Source organism: Anomaloglossus baeobatrachus, chromosome 5, assembly GCF_048569485.1.
Source record: "Anomaloglossus baeobatrachus isolate aAnoBae1 chromosome 5, aAnoBae1.hap1, whole genome shotgun sequence".
Lineage (NCBI taxonomy): Eukaryota > Metazoa > Chordata > Amphibia > Anura > Aromobatidae > Anomaloglossus > Anomaloglossus baeobatrachus.
In genome coordinates, this window is record NC_134357.1 from 256,674,559 (window position 1) to 256,693,827 (window position 19,269).

Genomic DNA, 19,269 nt, shown 5'->3' on the forward strand with positions numbered 1-19,269 from the left:
GAGAGAGACCGACAGAGAGAGAGAGACCGACAGAGAGAGACGAGACCGACAGAGAGCGAGAGAGAGACAGACAGAGAGCGAGAGAGAGACAGACAGAGAGCGAGAGAGAGACAGACAGAGAGCGAGAGAGAGACAGACAGAGAGCGAGAGAGAGAGACAGACAGAGAGAGCGAGGAGAGAGACCGACAGAGAGCGAGAGAGACCGACAGAGAGAGAGAGAGACCGACAGAGAGAGAGAGAGACCGACAGAGAGAGAGAGAGACCGACAGAGAGAGAGAGAGACCGACAGAGAGAGAGAGAGAGACCGACAGAGAGAGAGAGACAGAGAGAGAGAGAGACCGACAGAGAGAGAGAGACAGAGAGAGAGAGAGACCGACAGAGAGAGAGAGAGACCGACAGAGAGAGAGAGAGACCGACAGAGAGAGAGAGAGACCGACAGAGAGAGAGAGAGACCGACAGAGAGAGAGAGAGACCGACAGAGAGAGAGAGACCGACAGAGAGAGAGAGGACCGACAGAGAGAGAGAGACCGACAGAGAGAGAGAGACCGACAGAGAGAGAGAGACCGACAGAGAGAGACCGACAGAGAGAGAGAGAGACCGACAGAGAGAGAGAGAGACCGACAGAGAGAGAGAGAGACCGACAGAGAGAGAGAGACCGACAGAGAGAGACCGACAGAGAGAGAGAGACCGACAGAGAGAGAGAGAGAGACCGACAGAGAGAGAGAGAGACCGACAGAGAGAGACCGACAGAGAGAGAGAGAGACCGACAAAGAGAGAGAGAGACCGACAGAGAGAGAGAGAGACCGACAGAGAGAGAGAGAGACCGACAGAGAGAGAGAGAGACCGACAGAGAGAGAGAGACCGACAGAGAGAGACCGACAGAGAGAGAGAGAGAGACCGACAGAGAGAGACCGACAGAGAGAGAGAGAGAGACCGACAGAGAGAGAGAGAGAGAGACCGACAGAGAGAGAGAGAGACCGACAGAGAGAGACCGACAGAGAGAGAGAGAGACCGACAAAGAGAGAGAGAGACCGACAGAGAGAGAGAGAGACCGACAGAGAGAGAGAGAGACCGACAGAGAGAGAGAGATTTTCTAACCAGAAAGGAATTTAATATCTGAGCATGCTCTGTTGCTAAAAGATGGAACCGTCGCCGGAATCCTTCATAAGGCCATGTGCCCACGGGGAAAGTGTCCTGTGGATATATCTGCAGGACATTCCGCAGGAGCTCCCAGAAATCTGCAGCACAACTTTGTCTGTTTTCATGCTGCGGATTTCCTGCGGATATGCTGCGGTTATTCTACATTGAGGTTACAGTACCATGGCTTCAGCACTGCATCCTTCATGCAGAACAAGTGCTGGTGTGATCGGGGAGTTCATACTTACCTCCATCACGCAGCACTTCACTTTCCAGTCGTGTCTTTCAGTGTCTGTATTTTGCAGAAGCTGGGTGGGCCTGAACTAGCTCCAACTGTCACATGACCGGAGCTTGTGCAGGCCCCGCTCACTTCCTGCTCCTGGCTCCACTGCACTCCTCTGCACCAGAGGAAGTGACTCCGGTGTCTGCTATCAAGGCAGGTAAGTATTGGATCCTGCGGAAAAATCCGCAGGAATAATTGATATGCTGCAGATTTTTCTGCAGGGAAATCCGCATTATTTCCGCTGCGGAGAAAAACGCAGCATGGGCACAGCACTCCCCAAACGCCATAGAAATGGCTGGGGACTTGCTCTACTGCAGATTTTTGAAAAATCCGCGGAATTTCCGCAAAAAATTGCGGCAAATTCCGCAAATTTTCTGCAGCGTGGGCACATAGCCTTAGACGGATTGGACGGATTCAGGCTTACATTATAACCAACGACGGATGCCGACGGAATCCTGCGCACTGCAATTTTTCCACGCTACAAAAAACGTTACATTCTGCGTTGCTTCCACCCAGCGGTCAATCATTCCATAACTGATCAATCGCATAGTGGATGCAACAGAGGGCCATCAGTCGTTAATACCGTGTTTCCCCGAAAGTAAGACAGTGTCTTACATTCTTTTTACCCCCAAAAGTGCCACTATGTCTTACTTTCGGGGTATGTCTTATATTGGAAAAAATCCCACAGCAATCGCAGCAAGTCTCCATGCAATGTACCGTATGGGGACTTGCCGCGATTGCGCCCTAAGTGTACCGCAAGTTAAGGAAACTTAACCACCAGCGGCTGCACATGAGGGCACTGAGGCTGCGTGATTTTGTATGTTGTCCATGGTCCTGATGGACCACGGACAACATTACTGCAACATTTCAACATTTCTCGGTAGCCGAGCGTTCAGCTGAGCGCCCGACCGCCAGAAGTGTCAGCTCTCAGCTGAGCGCTCAGCCGCCGGCATGTCAGGGCGTTCAGCTGAGCGCCAGACCGCCGGCATGTGTCAGCTCTCAGCTGAGCGCTAAGCCGCCGGCATGTCAGGGCGCTCAGCTGAGCGCCCGACCGCCGACATGTGACAGCTCTCAGCTGAGCGCTCTGCCGCCGGCATGTTAGGGCGCTCAGCTGAGCGCTCGGCCGCTGGCATGTCAGGGCGTTCAGCTGAGCGCTCGGCCGCCGGCATGTTAGGGCGCTCAGCTGAGCGCTTTGCCGCCGGCAAGTCAGGGCGCTCAGCTGAGCGCTCGGCCGCCGGCATGTCAGGGCGTTCAGCTGAGCGCTCGGCCGCCGGCATGTCAGGGCGCTCAGCTGTGCGCTCGGCCGCTGTAACTGTACTGTAAAGAAGAAAAAATATAAATAAATAAATTTTTACTACGTCTTACTTTCGGGGTACGTCTTACATTAGCCGACCCCCCCAAAACCCCCACTACGTCTTACTATCGGGGGTGTCTTACTATCGGGGAAACACGGTACAAGTCTATGGAGAAAAGCGGAATCCTGCAAAATATTTTGCAGGATACCATATTTCCTCAAGGCAACGGATTGTGACTGATGCAAAACAACGGATGTGTGAAAGCAGCCTTAGGCGGGCTTTGCACGTTGCGACATCGCAAGCCGATGCTGCGATGTCGCACGCGATAGTCCCCGCCCCCGTCGCAGGTACGATATCGTGTGATAGCTAGCATAGCGAAAATTATCGCTACGCCAGCTTCAAATGCACTCACCTGCCCTGCGACCGTCGCTCTGGCTGGCGACCCGCCTCCTTCCTAAGGGGGCGGGTCGTGCGGCGTCATAGCGACGTCACACGGCAGGCGGCCAATAGCGGCGGAGGGGCGGAGATGAGCAGGATGTAAACATCCCGCCCACCTCCTACCTTCCGTAGAGCCGCCGGCGGCAGGTAAGGTGAAGTTCCTCGTTCCTGCGGCGTAACACACAGCGATGTGTGCTGCCGCAGGAACGAGGAACAGCATCGTACCATCGCTGCAGCACAATTATGGAAAAGTCGGAGCTTCCAACAATGATACGATAACGACGCTTTTGCGCTCGTTTATCGTATCATCTAGGATTTACACACTATGACATCGCAAGTGACGCCGGATGTGCGTCACTTTCGATTTGACCCCACCGACATCGCACCTGTGATGTCGTAGTGTGCAAAGCTGCCCTTAGCTGTGTTTCCCAAAAATAAGACCTACACCAAGAATAAGCCCTAGTGCACGTTTTGGGGCAAAAAAATAACACACTGCCTTATTTTCGTGGAAACACGGTAATAAAATATTTACAATAATGTGAGTTGTGTTCTCACTTTTGGGATATACTCTACGTGTTTGTCCAGATCAAAAACCCAAGTGCAGAGTGCATAGATGGAGGTCCTGGCTCTAGTACTGCTGTTAGTGTAATTTGTCACTTGTGCTGAGAAATAAAGATGTTTGATACTAATCGTAAAATCTCTTTGACATAGCCTGCACTGGAGGACGCAGGAACCAAGGGATAATATAAGGGATTCCAGTCCTCCGCATTCAGATAGTGCAAAAGCAGTAGGAGGAGCAAAACACACAAAAAAACAACAAACGAGGATGCAGTGCCTCCCAATGAAGAAAACAGAGAATTTACGCTGAGTACAAAAAGTCTATTTCTCAAACGCTTCTTTGGGGGCGATACAGAATCCATTGCACGTCATAAAGCTGTCCCAATATTGAGTGGGAAAACTAATACCAGTACTACAGAAGGAAGTACGTAGCTTTTAGTACACTTCTGCTAAGACTTGCATCCCCAGACGTGAAGGCTAGCTCCTAACCTGTCTAATCAAAACTGAGACATATCTGCCTCCGAAAGAGACGGAGCTGAAAGGAATTACTGGGTCTCAGCTGCCCAGGTGTATCCTGGTTGGGAAGAGTCAGCTACATTTTCTAAGATGTATTCTTAGTGTCAGTCTCCAGGTGGTGGCACTTTAACCAATGCTTCCGGTTCCTGTGTCCCCCAATGAAGTGCCCGAGATAGACTTTTTCATACGTTGCCAGGAGTATGTGTACAGTCCCCTATATGCTGACAATACCTTGGCAAAACGATTACTGCCAGTACGTTCCTTATGGAGATTGTAGTCCAGCAGCCTTTGACAGAGGCCTTCTGTGACTTCTATCAGGCGGATATCCCTGGAAAAATCCATAAATATAATTACAAAAAGTACCAATATGGCAAAATATCCAAGAAGCTAATAAATGATGATGGTGGCCCATACAATTACACTTTTTCAGTTATGCTTGTCCAATGATTACCTCCAGAATTTCAGGGCCATCTCTAGCTAGGCTCTATTTCCTTGTACAGTGGGTTCCTATCTGGTCAGTGCAATATGAGCCCACATATTCTCTGCTTGTGTGACCACCAGATTTCATCTGTAGGTGTACGAGCAGCCCAGCCTCTGCCGCTTGCCACCATACTGGAGAAATCAGTCACGTCAAGTTTGTAAAGCTATCCAAGAGTTAAGGAGGTTGACTGAAGTTAAAGGGCTAATCTGACCGGCACCGCTCACCTCTGCATCACAGCTGAGCAGTGGCAATGACATTAGGACCCCACATATCTGCCCAGATGCGTGCATCATCGGCCGGCATATCATGCACATGTCCTGTTCATTAGAATGGGAGCCATGCACAATTCCTACTGATCAAGGACGAGTTCTGGCAGATATGTGAGGTCGTAACATCGTCAACACAACTCACCTCCATGTGGCAGTCAATGGTCTTGATAACCTATTCACAGAAAGAGGTCCACCAGTCAGGACCTTCAGAGAGTGGTCAAAGAAAAGCACACGTACGTATTGGCACATGTGGCATCCATGAGTGCACTAAGCCCTACATTGTCCCAGGCAGAGTGATGAGCGCAGCTCTGGCCTGCAGGAGCTCACATGATACAGCCGCGACTGTACTGTGCGTGACAGAGCAAGCCCATGGAAACTAATACTGAAAGTGGGTAAAAGAAGAACTCACGAATTAGTGTACTTGATCTTGTTTTGTTTCTTATCCCCATCAAGAAACCCATAGTGAGTATCAATAACTTCACGTGTCCGGGATGTTTCTTCAAATGAGGATTTCAGCTCCAGGGCAACATATTTACAGACTGCAAGAGAGAAACAGCGTTTACGAAAATAGCTGGCAATGGCCACCCGGAGGGCACAGCATTCAAGCAGATTCTCCAATACCTGTGACCTCAGTACATGGTGTCATTTATCAGCAAGCACCAAATACCCGCTAAGCTTCTACACAGCCGTAAAGCTGAAGCGATAGAGCTGCAGTGTAAAGCATGGGGGAAACATGTAGATTTTTTTAGGTGTATTACTTTGTACATAAGCATTAGTGTTACATGTACATTATGTTTGGCAGGAAAACGGGAAAGGTGTTGTCCGGTACTTTAGTATTGATAGCTTATCCTTAAGAAGACTTGCAGTAGCGAAAAAGATGGTCCTACAAAGTATTGGCTCAGGGGGGCTGAATACAAATGCACGTCACAGTTTTCAGATACATTTTTTAAAAATATTTAGAAAACCATATATCATTGCCTTTACACTTCACAAATACTTGTTGGTCTAACACATAATATCCCAATAAAATACATTACGTTTCAGAGTGTAATGTGGAAATGGTCACAGGGTATGAAAACTTATTCAAGGCACTGTAAATGTACATCATATGTCAGTAAGGGTTTACAAGGCTATTCCCAACATTAACTCTTTTACAGCCAGAGGGTTTTCGACATTGGTCAGGACAATTTTCGCGAGTCACTTTCCGTAGCATTTACAAGGCCAGGCGGTTCCTACCTTGTGATACATTGTATTTTATGGTAAGAGTACGCCGAGGTTAATATGTTTTACATTTCTGAAAAGGAGAACTGAAATATACAAAAGAAATGAGAAAAATGTGAAATCTTGAAACTTTACACGTTTCTGCCCTTAAAACAGGTGGTCACAAAGTAAAATAAAAGTTGGCATTCCTCATGGCTACTTTATGTTGGCATCATTTATATTTATTTATTGTGGACATTAGACGGCTTATACATTTTGCATCAATTTTTCACATTTTCAAGAAACTTTCAGAAACCTATTTTTTACAGGCCAATTCTGTTCTCAATTGCCTTCAGGGGGCTTGTATATTATCCCTCCCCCAGACACAATTTACACTATTTTAGTGCACTTGTTGTAGCATTCAAAATGGCAGAGATCAAGTTTGTTAACCCCTCAGAGTCTTCATATGAAGTTATACAAAGTGGAATGAAAAAAAATTTAAAAATTCAATTTTTTTTTTCTTATTAAATTTTTCCTGAATACAAAAAAGTCATATGTGGTTGTATACCACTGTTTTTGTACACGCTGGGGGTCACTTTGCTGTCCTAGTTTGCAGGCACCATGTTGCATTTGTAGAGTCCACCTCACTCGACGCGCGTTTCACACCGAAATGCTTAGTCTTGGAGATGCCATTTAAATTGATTATATTCACTGTGATTATAAAAATAGCAATAAAAAGAGGAATGAATATCCTCCAAAAATTAAGTATTACTTACAGCAAAGATAGGGCTGCAGTGTGTACATCTCCCAGGTCAAAAACTAGTACTCTAGCAGGATGCAGCTAAGCCCCCACTAGGTGGAGGCATCATAGGTGCAGGAGGAAATCACACACACACTTCCAAACCATGGAGGGGGCGATTGCTGGATGGTAAAACTGCACAATGATGACTTGCATAGAGCACTGTTCACACTTGCAGACGCACAGTCACAAGCCCACAGGTTATTAAGTGACGCCCATACTATTAGATCAGGTGGGCTGCCAAGCCGTACCCCAACTGCGCACTACAAAAGGGACAGGAACTCTAATAGCAAGGCCTAACAAAAAGGGGCCTGGCTGTATCCTGTACAAAAAAAAATATGAGGTTTTAGTTGGTATTATGGCCAGAATACGAAATGCACCTATGATGCCTCCACTTAGTGGGGGCTTAGCTGTATCCTGCTAGAATATTAGTTTTTGGCCTGGGCGATGTACAACTGCAGCCCATCTTTGCTGTAAGTAATATTCACTGTGATATTATATATATGGTGTATATATATGACTTCTCATATATACACACACCATATATGTATACTCCACCTTATATACTTACATGATCTAAATTATTTTTTCAACTAATTATTATGTCAGCTGTCCGCCTGTTTTCTTTTATTTACCATGTGTCTGGGGTCTCTTCCCTATTTGTTTACATTTTAATGATTTAACAAAAAAAAAAATGTAATTGTCAAGCTGCCACCAGGGGGAGCCAGAGCTCTGCAGCAGAAGACACTACACGGAGAAACGAGAACCAGGAAATAAATACACAGCGTTCTCATACACTGCCTCACAGCACAGCTGAGAAGCAGAACTGCAGGGCATGCAAGCAATAGTCAGGCAGGCTGGGTCAAACACCATACGGGCAGAAGCAGGACCGGAGGAATGAGCAAAAGCGGAGTCAAAGTCAGGCCAAGGTCAGTATCGGAGGAAGCAACCGAGTGGGGAAATAGGAGAGGGGACAGAGGACATGAGGGACGACCAGGGGACGGAACACAGACAAGGGCACGGGGGCACAGGAACAGACAGATCAGGATATCCCTCACAGGACCAGCAATCACAGGCAAAGCAGTGCTAAGCTTATAGCCGGCACTGGTTCACTGGAAATGTCAGCTTTTAAGGCATCCAGGGACCGGAAGTGAGGCCCGAGAGAAGGCTCCGCCCCCTAGCCATGTGGACGGGGAGGCGAACCATGACAATAATATTTTACGATTTGGGCTTGCATTTTTTTCCTTTTTTGGCTTTGGTTTGGCTTTTCATTAATGCATTAAGCCTCTATATATATTGTGTAGTCATTGGTGTACATAGATTTTTTTTTCCCAGAGAAAATAAGAGAAAAAAAATGTGATTAGTTATGGAACTATACTAATGGCTCAGAGTATGACATAGAACGGAGAGCAGTTTTAATTTTAGAGCATAAATTTGGCCACAAAAAATTTCGATTGCCATATCGGATTTCCAAAGCTCCTGCAGTACCACTTCAGCTAAAACACCCCAGAAGTAGCCCCATTTTGGAAACCACACTACCATTTTACCTTAAAAGTTTTCTTTACTATTAGGCTGGGAAATTAAAAATAATGTTTGTTACAAAATTTTGTAGTTAGTTCAACATTTTTCATTTTGCTAAAAAAAAATAAAAATGTACCCTGTATTTCATTACACAGCTTTTCCTGAGTATGGAAATACCCCATATGTGGTTGTACACTACTGTTTAAGCACGCAGGGAGACTCAGAAGAACACAACATTACTTCCAGGTGAAGTGAAGTTAATTTTTTTACCGATGACAAAGGACTTAAAAAAAAAAAAATCAAAAAATGTAAATTGCTTTCTTCCCCTTTTGTTTTTTTTACTTAATTTGTTTGTTTTGCTCCTGTAATGTACACAAAAATATTCTTAAAAAGGCAACAATGGTTTTATGAATGCATATCGCATCTCCCTTTAATGTAAAGTACACAGTGCCTTTTTGTGGTCAAGCCTATATACCGTAAAATATGGCTATACCCTTTGAATATGGCCTCATACAGTCACACAAGAGCAAGATACACTACTCACTGAGAGTTAGGGATATTTGGCTTTTGCGTGAAATTTTTGGAAAATGTAAAAAGTTCACGCTACAGTAATATTTTATCATGAAAGTAGGGAATTTAAGTAGAAGGATGTAATAGTGATTTCTTCATCTCAAACAATGTTTTGAAACAAAAGATTATAACCATGGGGTATACCCCTTCAAAATGTTAATGTCACCATAACCTGTCATGTGACCTTGAGCACCAAATACAGCTTGACAATGACCTCTCATGCTGCTCACAAGTGGAGTTATTGTCACCTGAGGCATGGCTTCCCACTCTTCTTGAATGGCGGTCCTCAGGTCACTGAGGTTCTGGGGTACAGAGTTACGAGCCTCTAAACAGCAATTCAGCTGATCCCATAGGTTTTTATGGGATTCAGGTCTGGAGAAAGAGTAGAGCACTCTATTTGAGGTTCCACAGTCTCCAGCAGCTGTTCCCTAATGATGTGACCTTGATGAGCTGGAGAATTGTTAGCCATGTAGATGAAATTAAGCCTGTGTTGTTCATGAAGAGGCACAAAGACTGGATTAATTAAGCAGTAGGGGCGGTCACTGGACCATTCACAAAAAGTAGGACAGTTCTATATTGACTAGACAGACCTGGCCATACTAACATCACCATCATCAAAGGCTCGTGTGGTGACAACAGTGGCTGATGCATAGTACTTTCCTTGATGTCTCCAACATCATTGTCAGTCATCATTTTTGCTCAGCGTGAATCGACTGTCAGCAGTGAACAGCGCTGAGGCCCACTGGTCCCTCGTCCATAGTAGATGACGCATGTGCCTGTTGGTGTGGTCAGGTAACCTTGCAGGTTCAAAAAGAGGAAAACCAAGCCCACCATTAACATTGGCCATTGGCACGCATGGAGCAAGAAAGGAAGCCGTGTGACTCTACGTGAGTAAATTAAAAAAAGGGGAATATTTTGAGCTCTTTAAAATTTCTTCACACTTTATTGTATAATTTTAAAATGGCAAATCCAGAAATAGAGATAAAAGTGACATATTTTGTATGCACACAGGCATCCTTTGTCAAAGCGTTGATTTTATCTCCATTTCAGAACCTGCTATTTCGTATTTGTGGAATAAAGTTTAAAAAAATTTAGAAAGCTGGGAGTATTCCCTTTTTTGATTTACCCTTGTCTAGCACGCCGGCGACGCTGATGTAAACGGTTTTATTGGTCTGACGTGACAATTAAGTGCCTCTCACCTCCCTTAAATGTGCATGGAGTTGTGTGGCATTCATCATCCGGTTCCAAAGGCTATTGTTCACAATGAAGCGGTCGTCAGTGTGTAGGATTTGGCCAAATGACATCCACTTTTATGCCGTTCTGTTACTCTTCCAGTCTCTCTGTATATCTGTTATAACCTGCTGATGACACTCTAAGCTCAGTGGCCACTTCTGTCTGAGAACATCCTGCTTGAAGCCTCACAATGATGAGGTACTGTTAATCAAATGTTAGGAGTTATCTTGGTCTCATGATGTCAAAATGTGAACATTATCATGAGGAGGACTGTGTAAATTCCAATTCTAATTCAAGCTCTACATTTCGGGGTTCAAACACCTGTTGTGAATTTTGCACTAAGCTCCATGTTAGAGAACAGCAAGTTGTGCAAAAAGTACTGAAATATTGAACAGCTGGACATGTGCATCCAAAAGATTAGAGAAGGTCACAATAAGTGCACCTGAAAAGGTTAGAGGGTATTTTAGGATCATCCTGAGATCTCACCCAAAAGCCAAATATCCCTAACTTTTTTGTGTGTAGTGTATAATAAATGAAGAATTATGCTAAAGGAGCAGTAATGAGCAATACGAGCAAAAACTAGGAGTGATAAACTAGTATTTCCTTATGAGAATACGACCAGGAATGCATTCGAAATACATCAATAAATAGATAATATGCAAATACAGGAGGTCCATTGGTGAGTACGGTCTGTGTTCTCTTCGCCTTCATGCTTCTGGTGTATGTCTGCTGCTAATGGCTTCATCCATGCTGTCTGCTTATAGACTTTGTGTTTGCATATTATCTATTTATTGATGTATTTTGAATGCATTCCTGGTCATACTCTCATAAGGAAATACTATTGCATCACTCATAGCTTTTGACTGATATCTCCATACTTCATTAGTGTATGTAACATTTGCACAAATGTATTAGCCTGCTTGATCCTGTTGAGGAAATCATTTGTTCTTACAGTGCACAGGGTATCTGCCATCACAGCGATAGTTGTATTTTCTGCTTTCATTCTTGCATTTTGAAGACATTCAATCTACCTTTGTGCAGCATACGCTGATGTTTTTATTCAGATACAGCCCGTACGGTATGGCTCATTACTGCATCTTTAGCAGAATTTTTAAAGGGGTAGTTCACTACTCAGCATTAGTGGCCACATCAATGTAAACATCATAAAGAAGGCCTTTTTCAAATACCTTGTGTAGTACATTCTGCCTCTGAGCGGCACTATTGTGGTCCGTTTATCCCCATCACATGATCCCCGGGCTCCGTGACCACTGAGCGGCACTATTGTGGTCCGCTTATCCCCATCACATGATCCCCGGGCTCCGTGACCACTGAGCGGCACTATTGTGGTCCGCTTATCCCCATCACATGGTCCCCGGGCTCCGTGACCACTGAGTGGCACTATTGTGTCCTGCTCATCCCCATCAAATGATTCCCAGGCTCTGTGACCTCTGAGCGGCACTATTGTGGTCCGCTTATCCCCATCACATGATCCCCGGGCTCCGTGACCACTGAGCGGCACTATTGTGGTCCGCTTATCCCCATCACATGGTCCCCGGGCTCCGTGACCACTGAGTGGCACTATTGTGGCCTGCTCATTCCCATCACATGATCCCCAGGCTCTGTGACCTTTGAGCGGCACTATTGTGTCCTGCTCATCCCCATCACATGATCCCCAGGCTCTGTGACCTCTGAGATCCAATGATGTCACATCAACCTTCAGTTGACCCGACATCACCGAGGGGGCCCCCAGTCTCTCTGAGTGACTGGGCTGTGAGCGGCATTTCACTGCTAGTCACAGCCCAGCATCTCCCGCGCTCTGTCCTTTGCTGCAGAGTGCTACAAGCAGGTGAGATGCTGGGTTGAGACGAGCAGTGAAACTCCAACCACAGCCCAGTTACTCACGGAGACTGGGGCCCGCCTTGATGATGTTGGGCCAATTGGAAGTTGATGTGATATCACCGGATCTCAGAGATCACGGAGCCCGGGGGTCATGTGATGGGGATGTGCGGACCGGAATAGTGCCACTCATAGTCAAAATTGACTACACAAGATATTTGAGAAAAGCCTTGTTTATGAGGTTTAGATTAATGTGGCTACTAATTCTGAGTAGTGGCCCACCTCATTAATTTATTATCTATGACTGTATCAGGTTATATTCAGAGGGTATAGCCATATTTTATTGGATATAGGCATGACAGCAAAAGGGCACTGTTAAGTTACATCATAGGGGGATGTAAAATGGACTCTAAAAGCCATTGGGATTTTTTCTGTCTGGACAATCTCTTTTTATATGTTTTTAGTATGCTTTGGATTGACACTACAGTTAAGAATCTCAGAGGTAAAGCCAGGCCCAGATCACTGCTGTAGCTGCGGTCCAGGCTAAGATATGGCCATTAGTAGCAAGAACATTTCTTATATGTCCTTGGATACCGAGTAGTCCCCCTGCAAGGGCATATGAAATACATTCTTGGTAGAGACAGGGTTAAAGGTTCTCATCTGTCTACAGCTCTATGTAATCTCTTTGGGACTGGGTGAGGAACATGAGCGTTGTACTCTGCTAACTACAGCAGTCCTATAGAGAACGCATGCCGTGGTGGACATGATCAATTCCAACAGGGCATTTCAGAGCCCGGCTCTATGAATCGATGGGGCACCAGCGGACAGATAGCCCCTAACTTTAAATGTTGTAAGGAACCCTTTAGATAGACTTTGGTCTGACCTTATATAATGTGTTCACCAATCAGGATCCCTATATACTTGTTCAGAAACCGAAGAGCAACAGCATTTTTTAACCGTTACATACCTTCACATTTATTGGGAAGATGTACCCATTCATTGTCCACTGCATCTGCCAGTCTGACACTGAGCGGAAGAAAGACGAGCAGGAACCACATGGCTGAGACCTGGAAAGACACAAACCAATGATAAGGCATAGGCTGTGAGGATGTACAAACAAAAACAAGATGGACAGAAGAGAAGGCTCCAATCCAAAATACCTACACACGGGAAAAGCCATTGTATAACCCAGCACCGCTCCCTTAAATGAGAGAGCAGGAGGTATGGTAATGTTATGGTTAATATTTTGTATTAAGTTTTCATTATCATTTAAGCAATTTATAAATCTATACATCTCTGATAATGTTGTAGTTTTATATTAGCTTTAGAAGTGTCATTGATAAAAGCAATAACACTGGGTGTTGTCTCTGGTATAAAGATGCCTTTGTTTCAAATGTCTTTGTTAATGAAGGTTAGAAGACTGGATAGAACGAGCTTTAAGGAACGCAGGAGCCATCATTTAGGATTTTGTTATTCTGAACTTATATACCCTTTAGGGTAATGTACTAAGCCGTCCCCTTTCTCTTGTGGACAAAAAGAAGAAAAATGCGACCACAACGCCTAATAGTGCAGGTGATATCTTTATTGAAACCAGGAAAGGTGAATGGCGGCACAATTACAAGTGAGACTGCAGGTAGCAGGAGCTCCAAGGTAATGAATATGGTAACTATTGTCAATCAAGTTAAATGATTGAACATGTATACATATGAATACACAAGTACCGTCCCATTGATTCAATGAGCAGATGGAGCGATACAATTTACCAACCAGGAAAAACTGCATATAGATCAGGTGTCAGGAGGATATAATAGCCTGAACAAAGTGTACAGCGGTTAGCTATGAGACACCCATAACGGATACAAAGTAGAGGGGCATGCAACTAAGCCACAACTATCCGCATGTAATAGATACTGGCATACCTGGGAGGAAACTGGGAGCACACCGTAACCTGCGTCACCCGACGGCCGTTTCGGCTGTCCAAGCCTTCGTACCATATTCATTACCTTGGACCTCCTGCTACCTGCAGTCTCACTTGTAATTGTGCCGCCATTTACCTTTCCTGGTTTCAATAAAGATATCACTTGAACTATTAGGCGTTGTGGTCGCGTTTTTCTTCTTTTTGTGCATATTAATTAGCGACCTGTCCGGGTCCTATACCTCACCATGCATTTCAACTATTTAATCTACTATATACCAACTTGTTAATCATGGTGTGGCTGTGGTCCTCATTTATCTCTTGTGGTAGTAATACACTGGTGTTTAGTCAGACAAAGCCTGGTACACGGACACTGGCTGTGTGCTCTTCTCTACGATACACCACTATTAATGGGACCAACATTGGCAGATCTGGAGATCCCTCGTATCTCACCCCAAATTAGCTCTCCCAGGAAAGGGGTTTCCACAACAGGAAGTATCCTTTGCGATTTTACAACTCAATATGAGAAGTATACTGGTGGCAATACACTTTAGACAAACCCAATGTTTTTGTCAGGGTCCACCAAACATTTCATGTGAATTGGGGTGTCCGGATTTTCCCTGACAGCATATGTCAGGGCACATTGGATATCAACATGCACAATTCTTAGTTATGCTCCCTCGCCTTATGAACTCGCAGATGATGCATGCTTCTGATGCCCTCTTTACACCACAGCTCCATGTAGGAGCCCCCCGTGCTGCAGGCTTACAAGGGTGGTCTGGAGAACGGAACTGTGTGAGTGGGAAGCATATATACCCGATCCACAAAGTGAAATACAGCTCTGGCAAAATTCCAAATTTTTATTTTTTTCTCATTTTTTTCTTTACAGGTATATTTTTGAATAAAATGTAAATTGTTCTTTTATTCTATTAACTACTGACAACGTCTCCGAATTTCCAGGCAATACATTTTGTATTTATTTTCTAAAAATGAGAAATGGTCAAAATAACAAAAAAATGCATTGCTTTCAGACTTCAAATAATGCAAAGAAAACAAGTTCATAATCATTTAGAAACAACAATACTAATGTTTTATCTCAGGAAGAGCCCAATTCCTGCCCAATTTCTAGAGTAAGGTAATCTTCTCTGATGAGTTTTCAGCTTTGCCCAACATCTGGTCGCCTAGTGGTTAGATGGAGACCTGGAGAGGTGTACAAGCCACAGTGTCTTGCACCCACTGTGAAATTTGGTGGAGGATCGGTGATGATCTGGGGATGCTTCAGCAAGGCTGGAATTGGGCAGGTTAAACTTTGTGAAGGACGTATGGCTCAAGCCTCATACAAGATTATCCTGGAAAAACAGTAGCTTCCTTCTGGTCAGGCAATGTTCCCCAACTCTGAGAACTGGGTTTTCCAGCAGGACAATGCGCCATGCCACACAGCTAGGTCAATCAATCTGTGGATAAAGGACCACCACATCAAAACCCTGTCATGGCCAGCCAAATCTCCAGACCTGAACCCCATTGAAAACCTCTGGAATGTAATCAAGAGAAAGATGGATAGTCACAAGCCATCAAACAAAGAAGAACTGCTTACATTTTTGAACCAGGAGTGGCATAAGAAGAAAAGGAGAAATTCCAGCAACTTCAGGAGAAAGTAGAATTTTCTTAAAAAACAGATTCTTTATTGATCATAAAAATATTAATGTTCCATCCAAGCAAGACAAAAAATAGAGAGGCAAGACAGAGGAGCTGTTCCTACGCGTTTCAACCTGAATAGGTCTTAATCATGGAATGCGCCAGGAGTGGCATAAGGTCACCCAAAAGCAGTGTGACAGACTGCTGGAAAGCAGCCAAGACGCATGAAAGCTGTGATTAAAAAACATGGTTATTCCACAAAATATTGATTTCTGAATCTTCCTGAGATAAAACATTATTATTGTTGTTTCTAAATGATTATGAACTTGTTTTCTTTGTATTATTTGAGGTGTGAAAGCAGTGCATTGTTTTGTTATTGTGACTATTTCTCATTTTCAGAAAATAAATACAAAATAAATGTTTTGCTTGCAAATTCGCAGACATGTTGTCAGTAGTTTATAGAATAAAAGAAGAATTTACATTTTACTCAGAAATATACATATAAAGACAAAAATCAGAAAAACTGACAATTTTGCAATGGTCCCTTAATTTTTGCCATATTTGTATGTATGATCACTAGAAACTCCACATGATGGGACCCTGACCTTCAAGAGAAAGGTGGTCCTAAAGTCTTGAATGTGCACTATGTGAGGATGGACCACTGCTCCATTCACAGAGCCGTTTGGGGGGGGGGGGTCTCAACACCTGACTCCTCAGCTAATAATTGTTGTTTTGGGGAGAACCCTGTAAAAAAATTCTATGGGACACTTCAAACATACCGCAGTTATTTTGCTTAGAAGACAAGCAAAAACTGCCAGGAATCAAGCGTTTAGGCCCCGATAGATGAAGCCTGGAAGAGTGTACATCATTCTTAATAAAGGGAACGCATGAACAAGATATGCCATATTCATTAAGAGATATGCGCTTTTTAATTAATTTGTGCATATTTCAACTGTCGTGCACCACCCCTAGCAATGGATGCACCCAGGAGCCTGTGTACATTTCTGTCTTAATTTACGGCACGTTTGAGGCATGAATTATGATAAATACCTTATTTTTTGGATTATAAAACGCACTTTTCCTCCCACAAATTTGGTAGGAAAATGAGGGGTGCATCTTATAAGCCGAATGTAGCTTATAATAGGACTGCAGGCTGTATGCTGTGGTGACTCAGGGGCAATCCTGAAAATGTTGGCGCCCGGAGTCGGCGTCTGCGCACACACTGCCTCCAGCCCATTGATCTCCCAATAGCGGTTTCAAGGAAAATGGTGCCCGGAGGTGGAGCGTGCGTAGATGAGATCTTGGCTTCTCATTGAGCAATATCTGCGCATGCGCTGACTCTGGGCGCCATTTTTTTTTTAAGCACGCACCACTGACAGATTTTGGATGTTGCTGCCTCATAGCGCCTGCAGAAAACATTCGGGACACTCACCGGACCCCCTGCAGCATCACCCTACTCCACCACCGCCCCTGCCTCCGGTGACCCTGCTCCACTACTGCTGCCGTCCCCCGGTAAGACACCAATTTTTTCTTACCTTTTTTTTTTTGCCTCTAAATTTTGGGTTCGTCTTATAATTCTGGGTGTCTTATAACACATAAAATACGGTATGTTGAGCAAGCTTGCCCATGATTCTATCCTGACCGAGCTCCACCCAATACTTTTCAAAAAGGTGGGGGAACTGGCCGAGGCAGATGTAAAAATGCAGCTGTGCAAAAATGTTGTGACAGTTAGGCTATGCGCGCACGTTGTGTACTTCACTGCAGAAATTTCTGCAGCGTTCTGAAGAGCACATGTGCGCTTTAAATCGCTGCAGAAAATGTCCGTAGTGGAAGAAAAAAAAAAAGCCGATTCCATGCGCTCTGCCTGCAGCTCCTGCCATAGACAGAGCAGGAGCTGCCGGCAAAGCGCACGGAAGAAGTGACATGTCACTTCTTAGAACGCAGCGCTTCGGCAGTAGCCGAAGCGCTGCGCTCTAAAACGCCACGTGCGCACGGCCCCTGCATAATCTTCATAGATTGTGCAGGGGACGCAGGACGCATGCAGTTACGCTGCGCTACAAAGCACAGCGTAACTGCATGTATTTACGCAACGTGCGCACATAGCCTTAGGCTATGTGCGCACGTATGCGTATTACATGCAGTTACGCTGCGCTTTGTAGCGCAGAGTAACTGCATGCATCCTGCGTCCCCTGCACAGTCTATGGAGATTGTGCAGGGGCCGTGCGCACGTGGCGTCTTAGAGCGCAGCGCTTTGGCTGCTGCCCGAAGCGCGCGTTCTAAGAAGTGACATGTCACTTCTTCCGTGCGCTTTGTCGGCAGCCCCTGCTCTGTCTATGGCAGGAGCTGCAGGCAGAGCGCACGTTCTCTGCCGGCACCATGCGCTTCAGAACGGAGCTTTTCAACTGCGCTCTGAAGCGCACCTTTTAGGTGCGGTGCAGAGCGCACACGTGCGCACATAGGCTAAAAGCAGTTTTATGTCAGAGTTCTGGACAATACTGCTTGATGAATCTGTGGGGAATTTCTAAGATATGTTATCCTAGAGTATCTCACTAAAAAGACCCTCATAACACAAAAACAACATGGGTTTGACGGATTGGTCCTGTCAGACTAATCTGATCAGCTTCTATGAGGAGATATGTTCCAGGCTGCACCAGAGTAACGTCATGGACGTTGTCTATATGTACTTTTCAAATGTGTTTGATACGGTGCCACACAAAAGCTAGGTACATAAAATGAGATTAATGGGACTACGGGAACTGGCTTAGTGTTAGGAAACAAAGGGTGGTTGTTACTGGATTGGGTCACAGCAAACTTAGGGGTATCATAGGGGTCTGTATTGGGCCCTCTATTGAATATACTAATTACCATCTTTTGCTTATCCCAAGATGGCGGCTGATAAACATTTTAAGGGCAGGGAACTTATTACAGATTCCACTTCACTGGTAAAATATATATATATGTATATATATATATATATATAAAAAGATAGACGTTTGAGTGGTGCTTTAATATTACAGAAGGATTTATAGAAGCTGGAGGGCTTGGGCTGAGGAATAGCCATTAATGTGGATAAGTGAACCCTTCCCCTAATATGGGGCAGTTACAGTCTGTCTCAGGGGATCAGCAGGTTACAGGCTGAGCTCCATGGATGGGGAAACATGGGGATCATGGTAATCTGGACTCAGACCCCTGAGTTGCACAGACTGGGGTCTCCTGCCCGGGCTAGGAGCCTCATAGACATACATATAGATGAGCCTCAGCTGAACCGCAGGAGACATGCTGTTCTCACCACTATGGGAGGTGAATGCGCCAGACTGGCCACTGCACAGTATATAGAAGCCTTGTCACACAGTGCCCGTGCACTGTAACGTGAGGATACCCTGCGCTATATACAAGCCAGAGCAGAGGCCGGTGCAGCCCCACAGTGCAGGTAAGGACCAGGACCACGTACGGGCAGTAAATACATCCCCCTCACCTCATTCAGCCGTCTCTCTCCGGTAACTTCCGCTTTCGGCTGGGGCAGCAGCCAATCACAGAGCACGCCGTGTTCTCTAGTCACGTGATCCATTTTCTGTGTCAGGGC

The 19,269-nt window shown here is 45.1% G+C and overlaps 1 protein-coding gene across 1 annotated transcript in view; it reads right to left on the minus strand.

Moving 5' to 3' along the window:
* Positions 1 to 19,269, minus strand: part of CNPY3 (canopy FGF signaling regulator 3) — a 28,726-nt gene extending 9,457 nt beyond the window's left edge. The window contains exons 1-4 of the mRNA XM_075347400.1: positions 19,162 to 19,269; positions 13,104 to 13,203; positions 5,387 to 5,516; positions 4,459 to 4,555 (exon numbers count right to left, since the gene is read on the minus strand). Coding sequence (XP_075203515.1) covers positions 4,459 to 4,555; positions 5,387 to 5,516; positions 13,104 to 13,203; positions 19,162 to 19,254 — 420 coding nt within the window. The 5' untranslated portion in view covers positions 19,255 to 19,269. The remainder of the gene's footprint in view (positions 1 to 4,458; positions 4,556 to 5,386; positions 5,517 to 13,103; positions 13,204 to 19,161) is intronic.